At 40.7% G+C, this 16,779-nt stretch overlaps 1 protein-coding gene across 3 annotated transcripts in view; it reads right to left on the minus strand.

The window, feature by feature from the left end:
• CAMK4 (calcium/calmodulin dependent protein kinase IV) overlaps window positions 1-16,779 on the minus strand; it is a 289,756-nt gene that overhangs the window by 58,147 nt on the left and 214,830 nt on the right. For all 3 annotated transcript variants that reach the window (XM_075836731.1, XM_075836733.1, XM_075836732.1), the window contains exon 8: window positions 9,498-9,573. In XM_075836731.1, the coding sequence (XP_075692846.1) occupies window positions 9,498-9,573 (76 nt within the window). The remainder of the gene's footprint in view (window positions 1-9,497; window positions 9,574-16,779) is intronic.

Here is a 16,779-nt window from a genome sequence, read left to right on the forward strand (position 1 = left end):
ATCATTTTGGATTCAAGTAATTGATTCACTGGGTACTATTGAAACTGGGTTAGCTAAGTTTCTAACATTTAATAGGCACACAGCATCACAATTGATTGTATGGGATGCTATGAAGGCATATTTGAGGGGGGCACTGATCAGAGAAATTAGTCACTATAAGAAGAAAAATAAACAAGAGGAACTAGCCCTGAAGGAGAAAGTTAGTCAAAGTGAGAAAGTAGCTGTGTCCTCCTCATCCAGGGAAAAACTTAGAGTGCTGGCAAAAGGTAAAAGAAAACTATCAACATTATTTGGTTTTTAAAGCTCAGCAGGATCAACTCTTTATGAATTATGGTGTTGCTATAGAAATGGGAACCCCAGGAAAAAGTTTTGCTAGGATTATTGAATCCCAAAGAAAAAGTATATGTATCTCAGCTATAAAGAATGACAAGGAAGAAATTGTGGTGGGATCAGAACAGGTGGGATTGATCTTTCTCTCTTATTTTAAGAATATCTATCTCTCAAGGGGGAAGAGGTCTAAAGAAGAGAATGCTGAGTTTTTGATGAGATCAGGGCAGCGTATCTTGACTGTGGAAAAAAAAGAATGGTTAGAATCACCAATTTCCTTGGAAGAATTGGAAAAGGCCTTGGCTGCATCTTCAGATGGAAAGGTCCCTGGTTTGGACTCACTCCCATTTGAGATTTATAAAAAATATCGGGAAATCTTGTTGCCTGAACTATTAGTTATATATGAGGAAGCATTTGAGGTGGGTGTTTTACTTGAGTCTATGAGGGAAGCGATGATAATACTTCCAAAAGAGGGAAAGGATCCATTATCTTTGGGCGCATATAGACCAATCTCGTTAATGAATACAGATGCTAAGATGTTGGCTACGGTTCTGGCAACAAGATTAAAAGAAGTAGTGGGGGATCTAATCTACAGTGATCAGGCTGGTTTTATGATGGGTAGATCTACAATGGATAACTTATCCAGATTATACTGGAATATTCAGCTGATGTATTCAGTTGATGCCGGACAATCCAGGTGAAAGAGTAATATTGTCGCTGGATACAAGGCCTTTGATTCTATTGAGTGGGATTTTATGTGGGATGTGCTGAGGTATATGGGAGTAGGTCCAAAATTCCTAAAGTAGATAAAATTGTTATATACTGGAACAATGGCAAGGATATCTATAAATGGGACAATATCAGATCCATTTAAGGTTGATAGAGGAACTAGACAGGGCTGTCCCCTATCCCCTTTGCTCTTTGACCTAGTAATTGAGCCATTGGCAAGTTATATAACAAAAAGCCCGGAAATAGTGTGTTATAGGTATGGACGGGAGGAAGAGAAAATAACATTGTTCGCGGATGATATTTTATTGTTTTTGGGTACACACGATTCTATTAGGATTATCTTTAACCTATTTGATGAATTCAATAGAGTTTCAGGTGTGGTTATTAACTGGGGAAAATCTTCTATCTTACCGATTGATGAAAAAGAACATATTACGGGAGGGCAGTTAAAAATAATAGCAAAAAAAGTTTACTTTAAATATAGTGATATAAAGGAGTATGAAAAGTGAGAAGGTTCAGATATGGAAAAAACTGGATATAGGGTTGGCTGCAAGAGTGGCGCTGATTAAAATGATCTTATTACCATAAATTTTATGTTTTGATGAATAGTCCGATTTGGCTGCGCAAGTTAATAAGATTATTAATACAAAAACTGATAATGTTTGGGTTGGGGCCCTAGGATATAGATTCCCATTCTGGCAGAATCATAACATGCTTGAAATTCTGGAGTCTGGAATGGGGAGAAGATACAAGATTGAGTTTCCTTGTATATGCACACTATGGTATGGAAATTAGTAGCTAAGAGACTGAAAGCGGATAATTACTATAATGGTACGCCTATATGTGGGAATACAAATATGGGAGATGATTATTTTACTAATGAATATAAATTTTGGAAGCAGAAGGGGATATATAAATTAGGACAGATCCTTAACCCCTTCGCGCTCAGTGACGTACTATTCCGCAATGGTAACCACATCGTTCGCAATCCATGACGGAATAGCACGTCACGGGAGGAACGGCCATATCGTCTGAATAAAATAATAAAAAAACAATAGTAGAATTGCTGTTTTTTAGTCACAAAGCCTCTTAGAAATAGAATAAAAACTGATCAAAAAGTCGCATGCACCCCATGAAAACTACACTGAATTCCTCAAGGGGTCTAGTTTCCAAAATGGGGTCACTTTTGGGGGGTTTCCACTGTTTTGGCACCACAAGACCTCTTCAAACCGGACATGGTCCCTAATAAAAAGGAGTCCTGCCTAAATAAACGTTTAAAATGTCTTTATTAATTAGTATTTAAAATAGGGCACTCATGCCAATTTATACTGTGAATAGGCGTTTGGCAAAACAGAGACACAGTTCCCTGATCAGGTGTAAAAATAAGATGATGATTGTTACACCTTAGTGTCGATACAACACCCGACAGGAGTAGTGATACAAACCACTCGTCCGTTTGCCGCAACGATACAAAGTAGCTCAGTCCAATATGAATGTTCCACAGGCACCGATGCTAGGTGCACCAATTGAAACATGAACAGAGAACTTAGCAAAAATAAATGTGGTCTGTTTGCCACAAGTTAGCAATTTTGAGCAATCTCCCAACGCGTTTCTGAAACCCTCTAAACCAGAGGGGAACGTCCTCAGGGGTATTTGTAAATTGCGTATATTAGTTTGAGCAGCTACCATACAGCTAGCCCTGCCTAGCAGATGGGCGGAATGGAACGGACATAGCCAATTGGTGTATACTCTATGCTTGGCACATATTCACACCTACCCGTTTATTTATCAAACGTACGCATAAACCGCCTGTATTCCCCTAGTAACTACTGATGCTTTATGCATCTACCTGATAGGCGTCTATGTTACCATGGGCAGGCCCGATCGGTGGGCGTTACTTATACGCTGTGATACACTGATTGGCTATGTCCGTTCCATTCCGCCCATCTGCTAGGCGGGGCTAGCTGTATAAATCTTGTGAGAGTCTCTGGCGCGAGTCAGACCAGGCATTAGTGTCTCATTGCGCTCCTGAGAATACACGAATTCAGCCTCATAATATGTGCTGTATGGTAGCTGCACAAACTAATATACGCAATTTGCAAATACCCCTGAGGACGTTCCCCTCTGGTTCAGAGGGTTTCAGAAACGCGTTGGGAGATTGCTCAAAATTGCTAACTTGTGGCAAACAGACCACATTTATTTTTGCTAAGTTCTCTGTTCATGTTTCAATTGGTGCACCTAGCATCGGTGCCTGTGGAACATTCATATTGGACTGAGCTACTTTGTATCGTTGCGGCAAACGGACGAGTGGTGTGTATCACTACTCCTGTCGGGTGTTGTATCGACACTAAGGTGTACCAATCATCATCTTATTTTTACACCTGATCAGGGAACTGTGTCTCTGTTTTGCCAAACGCCTATTCACAGTATAAATTGGCATGAGTGCCCTATTTTAAATACTAATTAATAAAGACATTTTAAACGTTTATTTAGGCAGGACTTCATATTTTTCAATATTAAACGTATACTAATTATCCTGTTACCATTGGAATTTACTAATAAAAAGGAGGCCTCAAAATCCTCTAGGTGCTCCTTTGCTTCTGAGGCCGGTGCTTCAGTCCATTACCGCACTAGGGCCACATGTGGAATATTTCTCAAAACTGAAGAATCTGGGGAATAAGTATTGAGTTGCGTTTCTCTGGTAAAACCTTCTGTTTTACAGAAAGAATGGAATAAAATGGCTTTTCTGACAAATGAAAAGAAATATGTAAATTTCACCTCTACTTTGCTTTAAATTCCTGTGAAACACCTAAGGGGTTAATAAACTTTCTAAATGCTGTTGTGAATACTTTAAAGGGGTCTAGTTTCTAAAATGGGGTGTTTGATAGGGGTTTCTAATATATAGGCCCCTCAAAGCAACTTCAGAACTGAACTGGAACCTAAAAAAAATAAAAATGAGGCAATACTTTGCTTCTTACATTATACTGATAATGAGCAGTGCGCACCTTGAGATGGCCCCAGTTTTGACCGTTTGTATAAACTGAGACCCCTATTAGACCGTTTCAGTGCCCGGTTTTCCCAAGCATACACCCCCGAGAAGTGTATTTCTATTGATGAGTCCTTGGTACATTTTAAAGGGAGGCTTCAATTCCGCCGGTACCTGCCGAGTAAGAGGGCAAGATATGGCGTGAAGATGTATAAGCAGAGCGAGAGTGCATCAGGGTATACCTACAAATTTAGGGTATATGAAGGGAAGGACACCAGTATTCAGCCCCCAGAATGCCCCCCCTTACTGGGAGTTAATGCAAAAATTGTGTGGGATTTGGTGCACCCACTGCTGGACCGGGGTTACCACCTCTACCTGGATAATTTTTATACCAGCGTCCCACTCTTCAAGTGCCTCGCTTCCAGAAGTACTGCGGCATGCGGCACTGCTAGAAGAAATCTGAGAGGCCTCCCTAAGACTCTGCTTGGGCAAACACTCAGAAGGGGTGAGAGCAGGGCACATTCTAGCAGCAACATATTGTGTGTCAAGTAGCAGGACAAGAGAGATGTCCTTGTATTGACAAGAATACATGGCCACACCAGTACCCATGTACCTGTACGAGGTACCAGTACAGAGACCCCCAAACCAGACTGCATCCTGGACTACAATAGCTACATGGGAGGGGTGAACTTGTCAGATCAAGTCCTGAAGCCCTATAGCGCCATGCAGTGTTGTATAAGAAGCCGGCCGTGTACATCATACAGATGGCATTGTACAATGCGTACGTGCTACGTCGATGTGCAGGCCAGACGGGAACTTTCTTGGAATTTCAAGAGATGGTTATCAAGAACCTAATCTTTAGGGACCAAAAAGGGGGGGGGGCACCCAGTACTTCTGGAAGCGAGGCCACACGCATCGTACCAGTGCAACACTTCCTAGAAGAAGTTCCCCATACTGGCAAGAAGGGAAAAAGTCAAAAGAGGTACAAAGTCTGCTATAAGAGGGGGATAAGGGAGGACACAATATATCAATGTGACACGTGTCCCGAAAAACCAGGGCTCTGTATGAAAGAGTGTTTTAAAATTTATCATACATCCCTTGATTTTTGATCTACCCCAGTTTTACTTACCCTGATGCACTCCGCACAGCTTATCCACCTTATCTTTCCCATCTGAGCCTTGCTGTGTGCCTAGGCAGCTGTTAAGTCACATGTAGGGTATTGCCATACCCGGGAGAACCCACATTACAGTTTATGGGGTGTATGTCTCCGGTGGCACATGCTGCGCACAATATATCAGACACTGAATTGGTATATATGTATAGAAAATTGCAAATCTCACTCTGCACCACCTGCTGCGCATTATCTTTTACACAATACCTGTGGGGTCAAAATGCTCACTACACCTCTAGAGGAATGCCTTAAGGGGTGTAGTTTTTAAAACGGGGTCACTTCTCGGGGGATTCAACTGTACTGGTACCTCAGGGGCTTCTGCATACATGACTTAGCACCAGAAAATCCCCGGTAGGCCAAATGGTGGTCCTTTCCTTCTGAGCCCTCCCATGGGCCCAAACGGCAGTTTATCGCCACAAACGGGGTATTGCCGCACTCAGGACAAATAGGGAAACAAAATGGGGTATTTTATTCCTTGTGAAAATAAGAAATTTTGAACCAAAACAACATCTTATTGGAAAAAATGTTTGTTTTTTTTAATTCACAGCCCAATTAAAATAAATTCTGTGCAAAAACTGTGGGGTCTAAATGGTCACTACACCCATAAATGAATTCCTTGAGGGGTGTAGTTTCCAAAATGGGGTCACTTCTGGTGGGTTTCCATTGCTTTGATACCTCTGGGGATCTGCAAATGCGACATAGCACCCGAAAACCAATCCAGCAAAATCTGCAATCCAAAAAAACACAAAGCGCTCCTTCCGTCCGGAGTCCTCCCATGGGCCCAAACGGCAGTTTATCACCACAAATGGGGTATTGCTGCACTCAGGAGAAATTGGGCAACAAAATGGGGTATTTTTTTCTCTGAGAAAATAAGAAATTTTGATCAAAAATTACATCTTATTGGAAAAAATTTCATTTTTTTAAATTTCACAGCCCAATTCAAATACGTGCTGTGAAAAAACTGTGGGGTCAAAATAGTAACAACACCCATAAATGAATTCCTTGAGGAGTGTAGTTTCCAAAATGGGGTCACTTTTTGGGAATTCCTACTGTTTTGGCTGCCTTAAAATATATTCTAATAAAAAAAAAAAAAAAGAGGCCCAAAAATGCACTAGGTGATTCTTTGCTTCTGGGGCTTGTGTTTTAGTCCACAAGCGCACTAGAGCAACATGTGGGACATTTCTAAAAAATGCAGAATCTGGACAATACATATTTAGTAGTGTTTCTCTGGTAAAACCTTCTGTGTTACAGAAAAAAATGGAATAAAATTGAAATTAAGAAAGAAAAATGAAATTTGCAAATTTCACCTCTACTTTGCTTTAATTCCTGTGAAATGCCATAAAAAAACTTTCTAAATGCTATTAGGGGTCTACGTTTTAAAATGGGGTGTTTTATGGGGGTTTCTAATACATAGGCCCCTCAAAGCCACTTCAGAACTGAACAGGTACCTTAAAAAAAGGCTTTCAAAATTTTCTTAAAAATATGAGAAATTGCTGTTTAAGTTCTAAGCCTTGTAACGTCCAAGAAAAATTAAAAGAATGTTCAAAAAACTATGCCAATCTAAAGTAGACATATGGGAAATGTGAACTAGTAACTATGTTGGGTAGTATAACCATCTGTTTTACAAGCAGATGCATTTAAATACAGAAAAATTCTATTTTTTCAACATTTTCTCAAAATTTTGCATTTTTTCACAAATAAACACTGAATATATCGACCAAATTTTACCACTAATATAAAGCCCAATGTCTCACGAGAAAACAATCTCAGAATCGCTTGGATAGGTTTAAGCATTCCAAAGTTATTACCACCTAAAGTGAAATATGTCAGATTTAAAAAATGGGCTCTGAGCCTTAAAGAGGCTCTGTCACAGATTTTGCAACCCCTATCTGCTATTGCAGCAGATAGGCGCTGCAATGTAGATTACAGTAACGTTTTTATTTTTAAAAAACGAGCATTTTTGGCCAAGTTATGACCATTTTTGTATTTATGCAAATGAGGCTTGCAAAAGTCCAAGTGGGCGTGTTTAAAGTAAAAGTCCAAGTGGGCGTGTATTACGTGCGTACATCGGGGCGTTTTTACTACTTTTACTAGCTGGGCGTTCTGACGAGAAGTATCATCCACTTCTCTTCAGAACGCCCAGCTTCTGGCAGAGCAGACACACAGCGTGTTCTCGAGAGCGTTATGTTTAAATGGATCAAGCAGGATCCACCTATGGGAAATTGCTGGAGGAAATATGTGAGGAGGATGCTACAATACGAAAAAATCTACTACCTAGCAATCAGTAGGAAGGTAGATTTTGAGGAGTTGTGAGGAAATTGGTTGCAATAGGAGGTTGGATGTATTAATTCGTGGACAGGAGGGGTAGGGAGGGGAGGATAGAGAGATGGATATGTTGTTGTTTTTTTGTTGTTGTTTTGTTTGGGGATGGGATAAAAAAAAAAAAGTTGCAATACGGTAAGATAGACAAGGACGCTTCATACGAGTGTACCTGATCTTTATTAGGGAAATGTGCCGAGGCACAGAGTCCCAGTTTCCCAGCCACCAGTCGACTAATCGATAAGTGTCAGTAAAGGCAGTTAAAATATAACTTTTATTATGTATCAAACAGACAGACAACACTGAAAAGTTAAAATTATATCAAGAGACGGCCAGTATGTGTCGCAGGAGTCAGTGTGCATGCATCCAGTACAACGCTGGACGCAGTGAGAGAGACTGATTCGGCAGCTGCAGACTGCCGTACATAGAAACAGTCCCCCACGGGTGGAAGCAATGACTGGACCGTCAGTGATAGATTAAAATGGCGATAGCCCCCCCGACATGTTTCGCTGCAGAAGCAGCGTCCTCTTTAGCCCCGTGTTATCCCCTGAGGACGCTGCTTCTGCAGCGAAACATGTCGGGGGGGCTATCGCCATTTTAATCTATCACTGACGGTCCAGTCATTGCTTCCACCCGTGGGGGACTGTTTCTATGTACGGCAGTCTGCAGCTGCCGAATCAGTCTCTCTCACTGCGTCCAGCGTTGTACTGGATGCATGCACACTGACTCCTGCGACACATACTGGCCGTCTCTTGATATAATTTTAACTTTTCAGTGTTGTCTGTCTGTTTGATACATAATAAAAGTTATATTTTAACTGCCTTTACTGACACTTATCGATTAGTCGACTGGTGGCTGGGAAACTGGGACTCTGTGCCTCGGCACATTTCTCTTCATTGTCTAATTATCCCTGCCAGCCACTAGGGGGTCTCCTTTTTGCTTTTTGATCTTTATTAGGGGGACGTATATTTACTGTTTGTTTCCTGCTGTATGTTACTGTGAGGGGGACATCCTAATGGGACCCACTAGAATCAAAATATAAAAGGGATGATAATAATATAATGTTTTTGCACTCCTGGATCTACACTTGGTGCCTGACCTATGAAAAGGCCATAAAGCTATATTGCCTAGCTTATTTGGGCACCTTATGTTGTATTTGTTCACTGTATGATTGTATTATGTGGGCACTATATGGTACATAAGGGTGGGGGCATATGTAAGATAAAACAAAGGGGCGCCATCCAACCTAAAACCAGCCCTGAGATTGTACATGGGATTAATGTAATCTCTCTCTATTTCCTTTAAGGGGTTTTATTTTTTTTAAAATCTTTTTCACATAAAAAAAAATTAATAATAATAATATATAGAGAAAAGAAAAAGTCTAGATAAATGGGTGGGAATTTTTTTAAGGGTGGGTTTAGAGGTCTGAATGGATCCTTATTATGGGGAAAGGGTGTATTTTGATAGTATTGGTTTGGTACGGTGACAAAAGTCCCATTCCCATATCCCCTTTATAGATTATAAATGTATAGGAAGGAAATTGGTGTTTTTTAAGTGAAAAATAAAATCAAATTAAAAAAATACCCTGTGATCTAAAGGCTGGTTTCTCAGGATTCACACGCAGTAGATTTCGTTGCAGAAATTTGGGGGATTAAAAATCTGTTCCATTGACCTGAATGGGTTTGTTTCTGCAGCAAGCACATGAATTTCTGCAAGTTCCACTTTGTCCACATGATCTATATTATATTCCCTACACTTAAACTCAAAGATATAATACTTATCTTGTCCCATTTTTTTACAGTCCAATTTGCAATATTTCTTTCTAGAGTGTTCTTACATTATAAAATCTTTTCTAGGCATTCTACCTCTGTCTCTGCCGATCTGGATTGTATTTTGTAATGTCATGTGGCAGTAGATAGTATTTTTCCTAGACTTTAGCAGACCATTTAAGTTGTAAGTACTTACAATATATAGGTGATAATACCCACTGACCACATGTCCACTTCAGGTCCATAGGCACACCCCCTGAGAATTTCTGGAGCTGGAATCATAGAAAATAAATTACAAACGAAACCATTTAAAAGACAATATATAATTTGGGGGAAGGGGGTTATAGTTCCACATAAAGAGCAAATACAAAGGTGGCTTGCAATTCTGGGAGGAGAAAAACCCATAAGATCTAATTGGCCTAATTTGCCATGTGTAAAGTGCCAACCTTTGTAATCATATTCACTGCAGCACATACAACCATTTTTTTTTTGTTATAAACCCAATAATAAGATATTTGAAATAAAATACAATATGTATATATTTGTATCTGATTACTGTAAGCAGCAATCATATTACATTGTGTTGGCGTACACAAAACCTCTAATGCTTTGTCATACAAATTCAATGAGGAAATCATTGGAGGAGCAAAGGTGCTTACAAAACTTGTGGAAGTGCAGGGTTGTAGTATATGCGAGCAAAAATTTGTATTCTGGTACTTCTTTTGGTCTTTATGAGAAAAAAGAACAACAACTTTATACCTTGGCGTAAAATCCGAATCATGCAGAGGTATAGTGTGAGCCCATAGCAGTCTATGATCGCTTTAGTACTGAACCATACAATACAGATTGCCCATGTGCATGGCGTCAGACTGCAAAATAGTATACAGCATGTCATAAAATATTTATACCATTTGTACATTCTACTCCTGCACCACTATCTACCCCAACACAATATATGCGAGGTGACCGATTGTTTCCTTCTCACGACTAATGTGTTTGTTAATGGTTGGATCAGGGCTGTTGACCAGCAGGTATTCCATTGTGTGACCAGCTTAAAGGGAATGTGTCTCGAATTAAACCTTTTTTTTTTATGTGTCGTTACTTATTTCTATTATATTGTTTACTGTATTTTTTTTTCCATATGGTGGAAAGTATTAAAAATTAAATAATAATTTGACATGTTTTCCTATGTTGGCCACCAGGGGGAGCACTTCCCAGAATTACAGCAAGGTGAATAAGGCAAAGCAACCTGACTCACAGCTGCTGTAAATGTGGGAGGGAATCTCACCCCCCCCCTCCTACAAGCCAGGAAAAGGTGTCTTCAAATTGCTAAGCAGTGTCCAGCTGCCATTTTTGGTGTGATTCTGCAGCTGGCAGAAGTTATAGGACACACCAAAAGGCTAAGGGTATGTTCACACGCTCAGGGTATGTTCACACGTGCACGTCCGTTACGGCTGAAATTATGGAGCTGATTTCAGGCGAAAACAGCTCCTGAATGTCAGACGTAATGGCAAGTGCAGGCGTTTTTCGCAGCGTCCATTACGGACGTAATTGGAGCTGTTTTTCAATGGAGTCTATGAAAAACGGATCCAATTACGTCTCAAGTGACATGCACTTCTTTGACGCGGGCGTTTTTTTAAGGTGCTGTCTTTTGACAGCGGCGCATAAAAAAAATGACCGTCTGCACAGAACATCGTAAAACCCATTCAAATGAATGGGCAGATGTTTGCCGACGCTTTCAAGCAGTATTAATTTCAGCAGGATTCAGATCTCATTGACTGTTCCTTATTTGCTCTTTAACATCAGGCTGCAACCCCTTTGTTACCATGTAGAATTACAAAAAAAAAAAATGAAAAAAATTGCAGTCTGGTAAGGGGCATCTGAAAGAATTGCCATAATGCAAATTTTAGGACAAGTAAAGTTTTCCATTAAGATTTGTGCCTAACCCCGGGAAAAATATTAACATCTGATCGTCAAGAAGTTGTCATTTTAATGTGTCTCTATATCAGATAAGATGATAATTTCCAATGACCCTTTTAACATGATAGTTGTTACAAATGAAATCTATTCTTGCAGAAATCAATATAATCTTTCTGCCCTAAGAAGACTTCAAAGCCTTCTTATAAAACTAAGGAGATAAGTGATTAAAACCAAATTAAGATCATAGGCAAAGTGGCGACATTAGAAATGTGTACAATTAGGATTGTACAGTTAGTAACGGATCTGAGCTAATACATTCAAGGAGATGATGACTGTTCCAGCAATGTTCATATACTTGCTATTTATTTTACAGTACTGCGTAGTGGCTTGCTTCTGCACAGAATATCAGATCTTACATTTAGAATGCTACTTAATAAATGAGCAATATTATATTCATCAGATACATTGGACTAATTAGATGTGAACTACAAATGGATGAATCACGTGGAAGTTTATATTTACATTTACCTTTATTTAAAGAGCATCTGTCGCCTACACACATCAGTCCCTGCCAACCATGTAGTATATTATAAATCGTGCACACAGTATGAAAGAGGCATATGATCAAAATACTAGGCAACAAGGAGTGCGGCACAATGAAATGCAATGTAACATTAGTCACACCACTTATGGAGAGCCTTTACAGTACATCTTGGAAGCTCATTATATGCAGTATGGTACAAGTCAGGCATATCTTTACAATGGGTTAAAAATCACCAACTTTTAGAGATAATTTTTCCAGTGATCCAAGTATGCACCTTCATAGTAAAGCGTGACGGACTTTACTCATCCTCCGTGACCACGTACATGTCCAAATATATCCAAAGATCTAATCAGCCAATCAAGTGGCAGCAACTCAATGAACACAAACCTACAGACGTGGTTCAGAGGGTATTGTTCAGAACAAGACCAGACGGGGGGGGGGGGGTGATCTGAGGGACGTGACTGGAACAATTGTGGAGGTTTGAGTATGTCTGAAACCGTTAATTTCCAGTGATTTTCACACACAACGTACACTACAGTTTTGAGTGGATGATGCACAAAATGAAACAATGCACGGAACTGAACTTCACTTCTATGCGTTGCTTTATGGTTATAGCTTACACATATTCTAACTTCCAACAGGATAAAGCGCCATTTTACAAAACACATGTAATCTCAAAATAGTTCCATGAACAAGACAACGGACCACATTTACTAAGACTGGCGTATGATATTCCAGTCTTCGTGAAGGAATATTTGGCATCTCTTAATACATTTGGCCCATATTGAACTGTCTGAGAAGCAGAAAAATAAATTTACACCTGCTGTGAGTGACATCATTTGCACCATTTTCAGGCTTTCCACCTAATAAATTTGACTAACACTACACCTCGTCATAGACCACGGCCACTTTTCTTGTCACTTTTCAAATATGGCGACTGATGAGAAAAGCCCAAACTTTTTATGCTTTTTATTGCAGTTTACGCCAAAACCTGGATAATAAATGTGGGCAATTAGGTTCGCTGTACTCCAGTGGTCTACAGTCACCAGATCTCAATCCAAAACAGCACTTTTGGAGATTTGCAGCAATGTGCAGTGGACAAATCTGTAGCTTATATGCAGCATTCACTCCCATATGCTTCTTGTAGCTACCACCCAGCCTTACCCACTCTTCTCTGAATCAGATCTAATGTACACAATGATAATTGAATATGAAAATGTGATAATTTTATATTTAATTTGAGTGTTTTTTGGAAATCTGGTACTTAATTGAACATATCTAGTGCTTGAAGCCTTACACCCAAAATGTTAAAATTCAGACGGACTGCAGTTAATCTCAATATCTCATTTCCCCATCATGCTCGGAGCGGTCCAGGAAACTGAGATATAGGGATTTGTGTGTCAGGCTCTTCCCACTTGAAGGCCACTTTCACACGGCAGTATTTTGACCAGTATTTTGGATCAGTATTTGTAAGCCAAAACCAGGAGTGTAATATAAACAAAGCAGAGGTGCAAATCTTTCCATCAAAGTTTTTCTCTGTATATGTTCCTTGCCTGGTTTTGGCTTACAAATACTAAAAATACTGACTTAAATATGCAAGTGGAAAAAAGGCCAAAAGCTAATGATCAGTAAAAAAGAAGTGTTTCTGCGGGGTTAAGAAATAAAAATTAACTTTTGCCCCTGCAGAGCCATAATATTGTTAGTTAAAAAAAGGAAAGTCAATGAGATTGCCGGCTTTCCAGTGCGAGGACCCTGCTTATAAGGTCCCTACATATGAGTTTGAGGTTTGTCCATACAAGCCCTCTATGGGCTGGATACATGGGATATTGTACATCCATTGGGTAGCCCGTATAGTTGAGCTAGCAGTGATCTTATATAAATGAATAACACCCCTCTGATAGAAGTGATTGCTGTGATCAACCCCTTAGGGACCAAATCTTTACATTGTATATAGCATGATAGCAAATATGACCTTATATTGTCATTTACCAGTTTTTCCAAAGTCCGATACATTATAAAACATATTGTGTCCAATCTAGATGTGATCGTCTGAAGCTAAAATCACATTGTAATTGGACTCACTAAATACGCCATGAGCATTGTAGTTACCAGCATTTTTTTCTCATTAAAAAAATCAACTTCTCTGTACAATATTACATGTTCTGTTTTATTTAACAAAGAGAATGAAATATTGAATTAGTAAGGACTTAACAAAATTATAGGGGCATTTGGTTTGACAGGAATAAATAATTCAAACCAGGAAACAGATGAGTAATAAGCAGCCGTGGCCTCACTTGTGCATGAAAATCAAGTCTGTTTATCAGAAATTAGGCAGTGTGTAGAACAAAGTGAAATTTGCCAAAGGAAGATTTTAAAATAACAATGACTAAAACTTATTTTACTTTATTCATCATTGATAACAGGCATAACAATATGATACAAATAGTAACAATGTACTAATGCAACCAATCAGAAATTTGCTTTCAGTAAATTAACATGAGTAGTATCATCAGGCCTAATGCCTGGAGCAAATATGTTGATTTCTAGGTGCTGAAGCTTTTCTTATAGCAGTATGGTGGATCCATGGCTAGCACTGTGGCTTTACAGCACTGGGGTCTAGGTCGGAATCCTTGCGTCGGAAATTCCAAAAACATAATAAATCAATTGGCCCTAGTGTGTGTGTAAAATCCACTAGGTATGTGGACCCACTGGGCTACTCTGCCGTAATAGAGTAGCTGTTGGCCAGACAGGTATAGGACAGTCAATGGTAGATTGTACCTTGATAGCAGGTTGGTGCTGGATTATTGGAAGCAGGCTTATGCTGGATAGCTGTAAGCAGGCTTGAGCAGGATAGCTGGAAGCAGGCTGGTGCCGGATTACTGGAAGCAGACTAGTGCCGGATTACTGGAAGCAGGCTTGTGCTGGATAGCTGGAAGCAGGCTGGTGCCGGATTACTGGAAGCAGACTAGTGCCGGATTACTGGAAGCAGGCTGGTGCCGGAATATCAGAAGCTGACTTGTACTGGATTACCGGAACCAGGACTGGTCACGGATACTGGACTCGTTACGGACACTGGACTCAGTACAGGTCATGGACCCATCACGGACACTGGACACGGGATACAGGAATGGACACGCATAAAGGATAGCAACAAACACAGGTTACAGGGAACAGGGTACGGAAACCTTCGCAGACTAACTCTGGGTTAGAAAAAACATTGCACAGACACTAAGGAACTGGGCAAAGTTCCTCAAATAGTGATTCTTATATGCAAACTCAGCCCACGGAAGAAGCTGTACCCAGTTGTCATGTTGAGCTGAAACAAAATGGCGGACATAGTTTTCGAGTACTTGATTAATTCATTCCACTTGGCCATTGGATTGTGGGTGGTACGCAGAAGGGAAGTCCAGTTTTACGTCTAGAGGTTTACAAAGCGCTCTTCAGAATTTGGTCGTGAACTGGACAACATGATCAGAGGCAATCCATACAGACGAAAGATATGCTGAATGAAGAGATTGAAGGAGATGAGGGAAGACCAGACAGAGGGATAAAATGTCCCATCTTGGAGAAATGATAGACTACGACCCAGACAGTTGTGCATCCAGCAGAGGGAGGAAGATCTGTAATCCATGGCAATATGCTGCCAGGGACTATCAGGAACCGGCAGAGGTCAGAGTAGACCCGCAGGATTGGAATGTGCAACTTTGTTTTGAGCACACTTAAGACAGTTGGAGACAAAGTCCTGGACATCCTTGGGTAGCGTGGGTCACCAATAGCGGCAGGTGATGAAATCCTGGGTTTTACGAATGACAGAATGACCTGCAAATTTGGAGTGGTGACCCCAGGAGAGAATTTTCTTCCTGTCTTCAGGAGGGACATAGGTATTCCCTGGAGGAATGTATTTGATCTGCAGAGGAGTAACCGCTAATATGGGTGTCAATCATGTGCTGTAGATCCTCGTCATGGTCGGTTGTTTCAAACACGCGAGATAGGACGTCTGCCTTGACGTTTTTGTCCGCTGGACGTAAATTAAGTTGAAAATTAAACCTGGCAAAGAAAAGCGAACACCTGGCTTGACGTGGATTTAATCATTGTGCCGACGGTAAGTAGGTTCTTGTGATCTGTGTAAGCGACAACTGGGTGTGCCGAAACTTCCAATAATAAAGAGAATTGGATCTGACAATGATTGACCATTCACGGAAGCTACCACTAGAGGTTTCCCCAGAGGAGTTGTGGGCAAGTGGAGACGGTTTACTAAGGCCTGAAGAATGAAGTTTGCAGCCGCTCCAGAGTCCAGATAAGCAGAAACTAAATGTGATCCTTCACCAGAGGTGATTGTTATAGGAATTGAGAGTTTAGGAGAGAATTTTTCAGAAGACATCGGTCCACCTAGGGTAGTCTCCCCTATCAACCCCAGGTGCTGGAGTTTCCCGGCTTCTGGGGACATTGGCGCACAAAATTACCCTTGCAGCCACAGTACATACATAAGTAAGCAGAACGTCTGCGCTGCCGCTCCTGGTCAGACAGCCTGACTCTGTCCACCTGCATAGGCTCTTCAGGGACAACAGCAGAGGAAGGTAGCAGGAGCCTCTGAAAATTAGGAGTCGGAACATGAGCGATTTCCAGATGACTGGCGATGGTATTAACCATCTGTAGCAGCTGATCTTGCATAACTTGAATTACCGTCTTGGGTTTGTCAGCAGGGTCCATGGCCTGAGCAAACTGTAACTTCCACTAGGTATGTGGACCCACTGGGCTACTCCGCCGTAACAGAGTAGCTGCTGGCCAGACAGGTATAGGACAGTCAATGGTAGATTGTACTTTGATAGCAGGCTGGTGCCAGATTACTGGAAGCACACTGGTACCGGATTACTGGAAGCAGGTTTATGATGGATAGCTGGAAGCAGACTTGTACAGGATAGCTGGAAGCATGCTGGTGCCAGATTACTGGAAGCAGGCTGGTGCCAGATTACTGGAAGCAGGCTGGTGCCGGATTACTGGAAGCAGGCTGGTG

The sequence above is a fragment of the Rhinoderma darwinii genome, chromosome 1, assembly GCF_050947455.1.
Source record: "Rhinoderma darwinii isolate aRhiDar2 chromosome 1, aRhiDar2.hap1, whole genome shotgun sequence".
Classification (NCBI taxonomy): domain Eukaryota; kingdom Metazoa; phylum Chordata; class Amphibia; order Anura; family Rhinodermatidae; genus Rhinoderma; species Rhinoderma darwinii.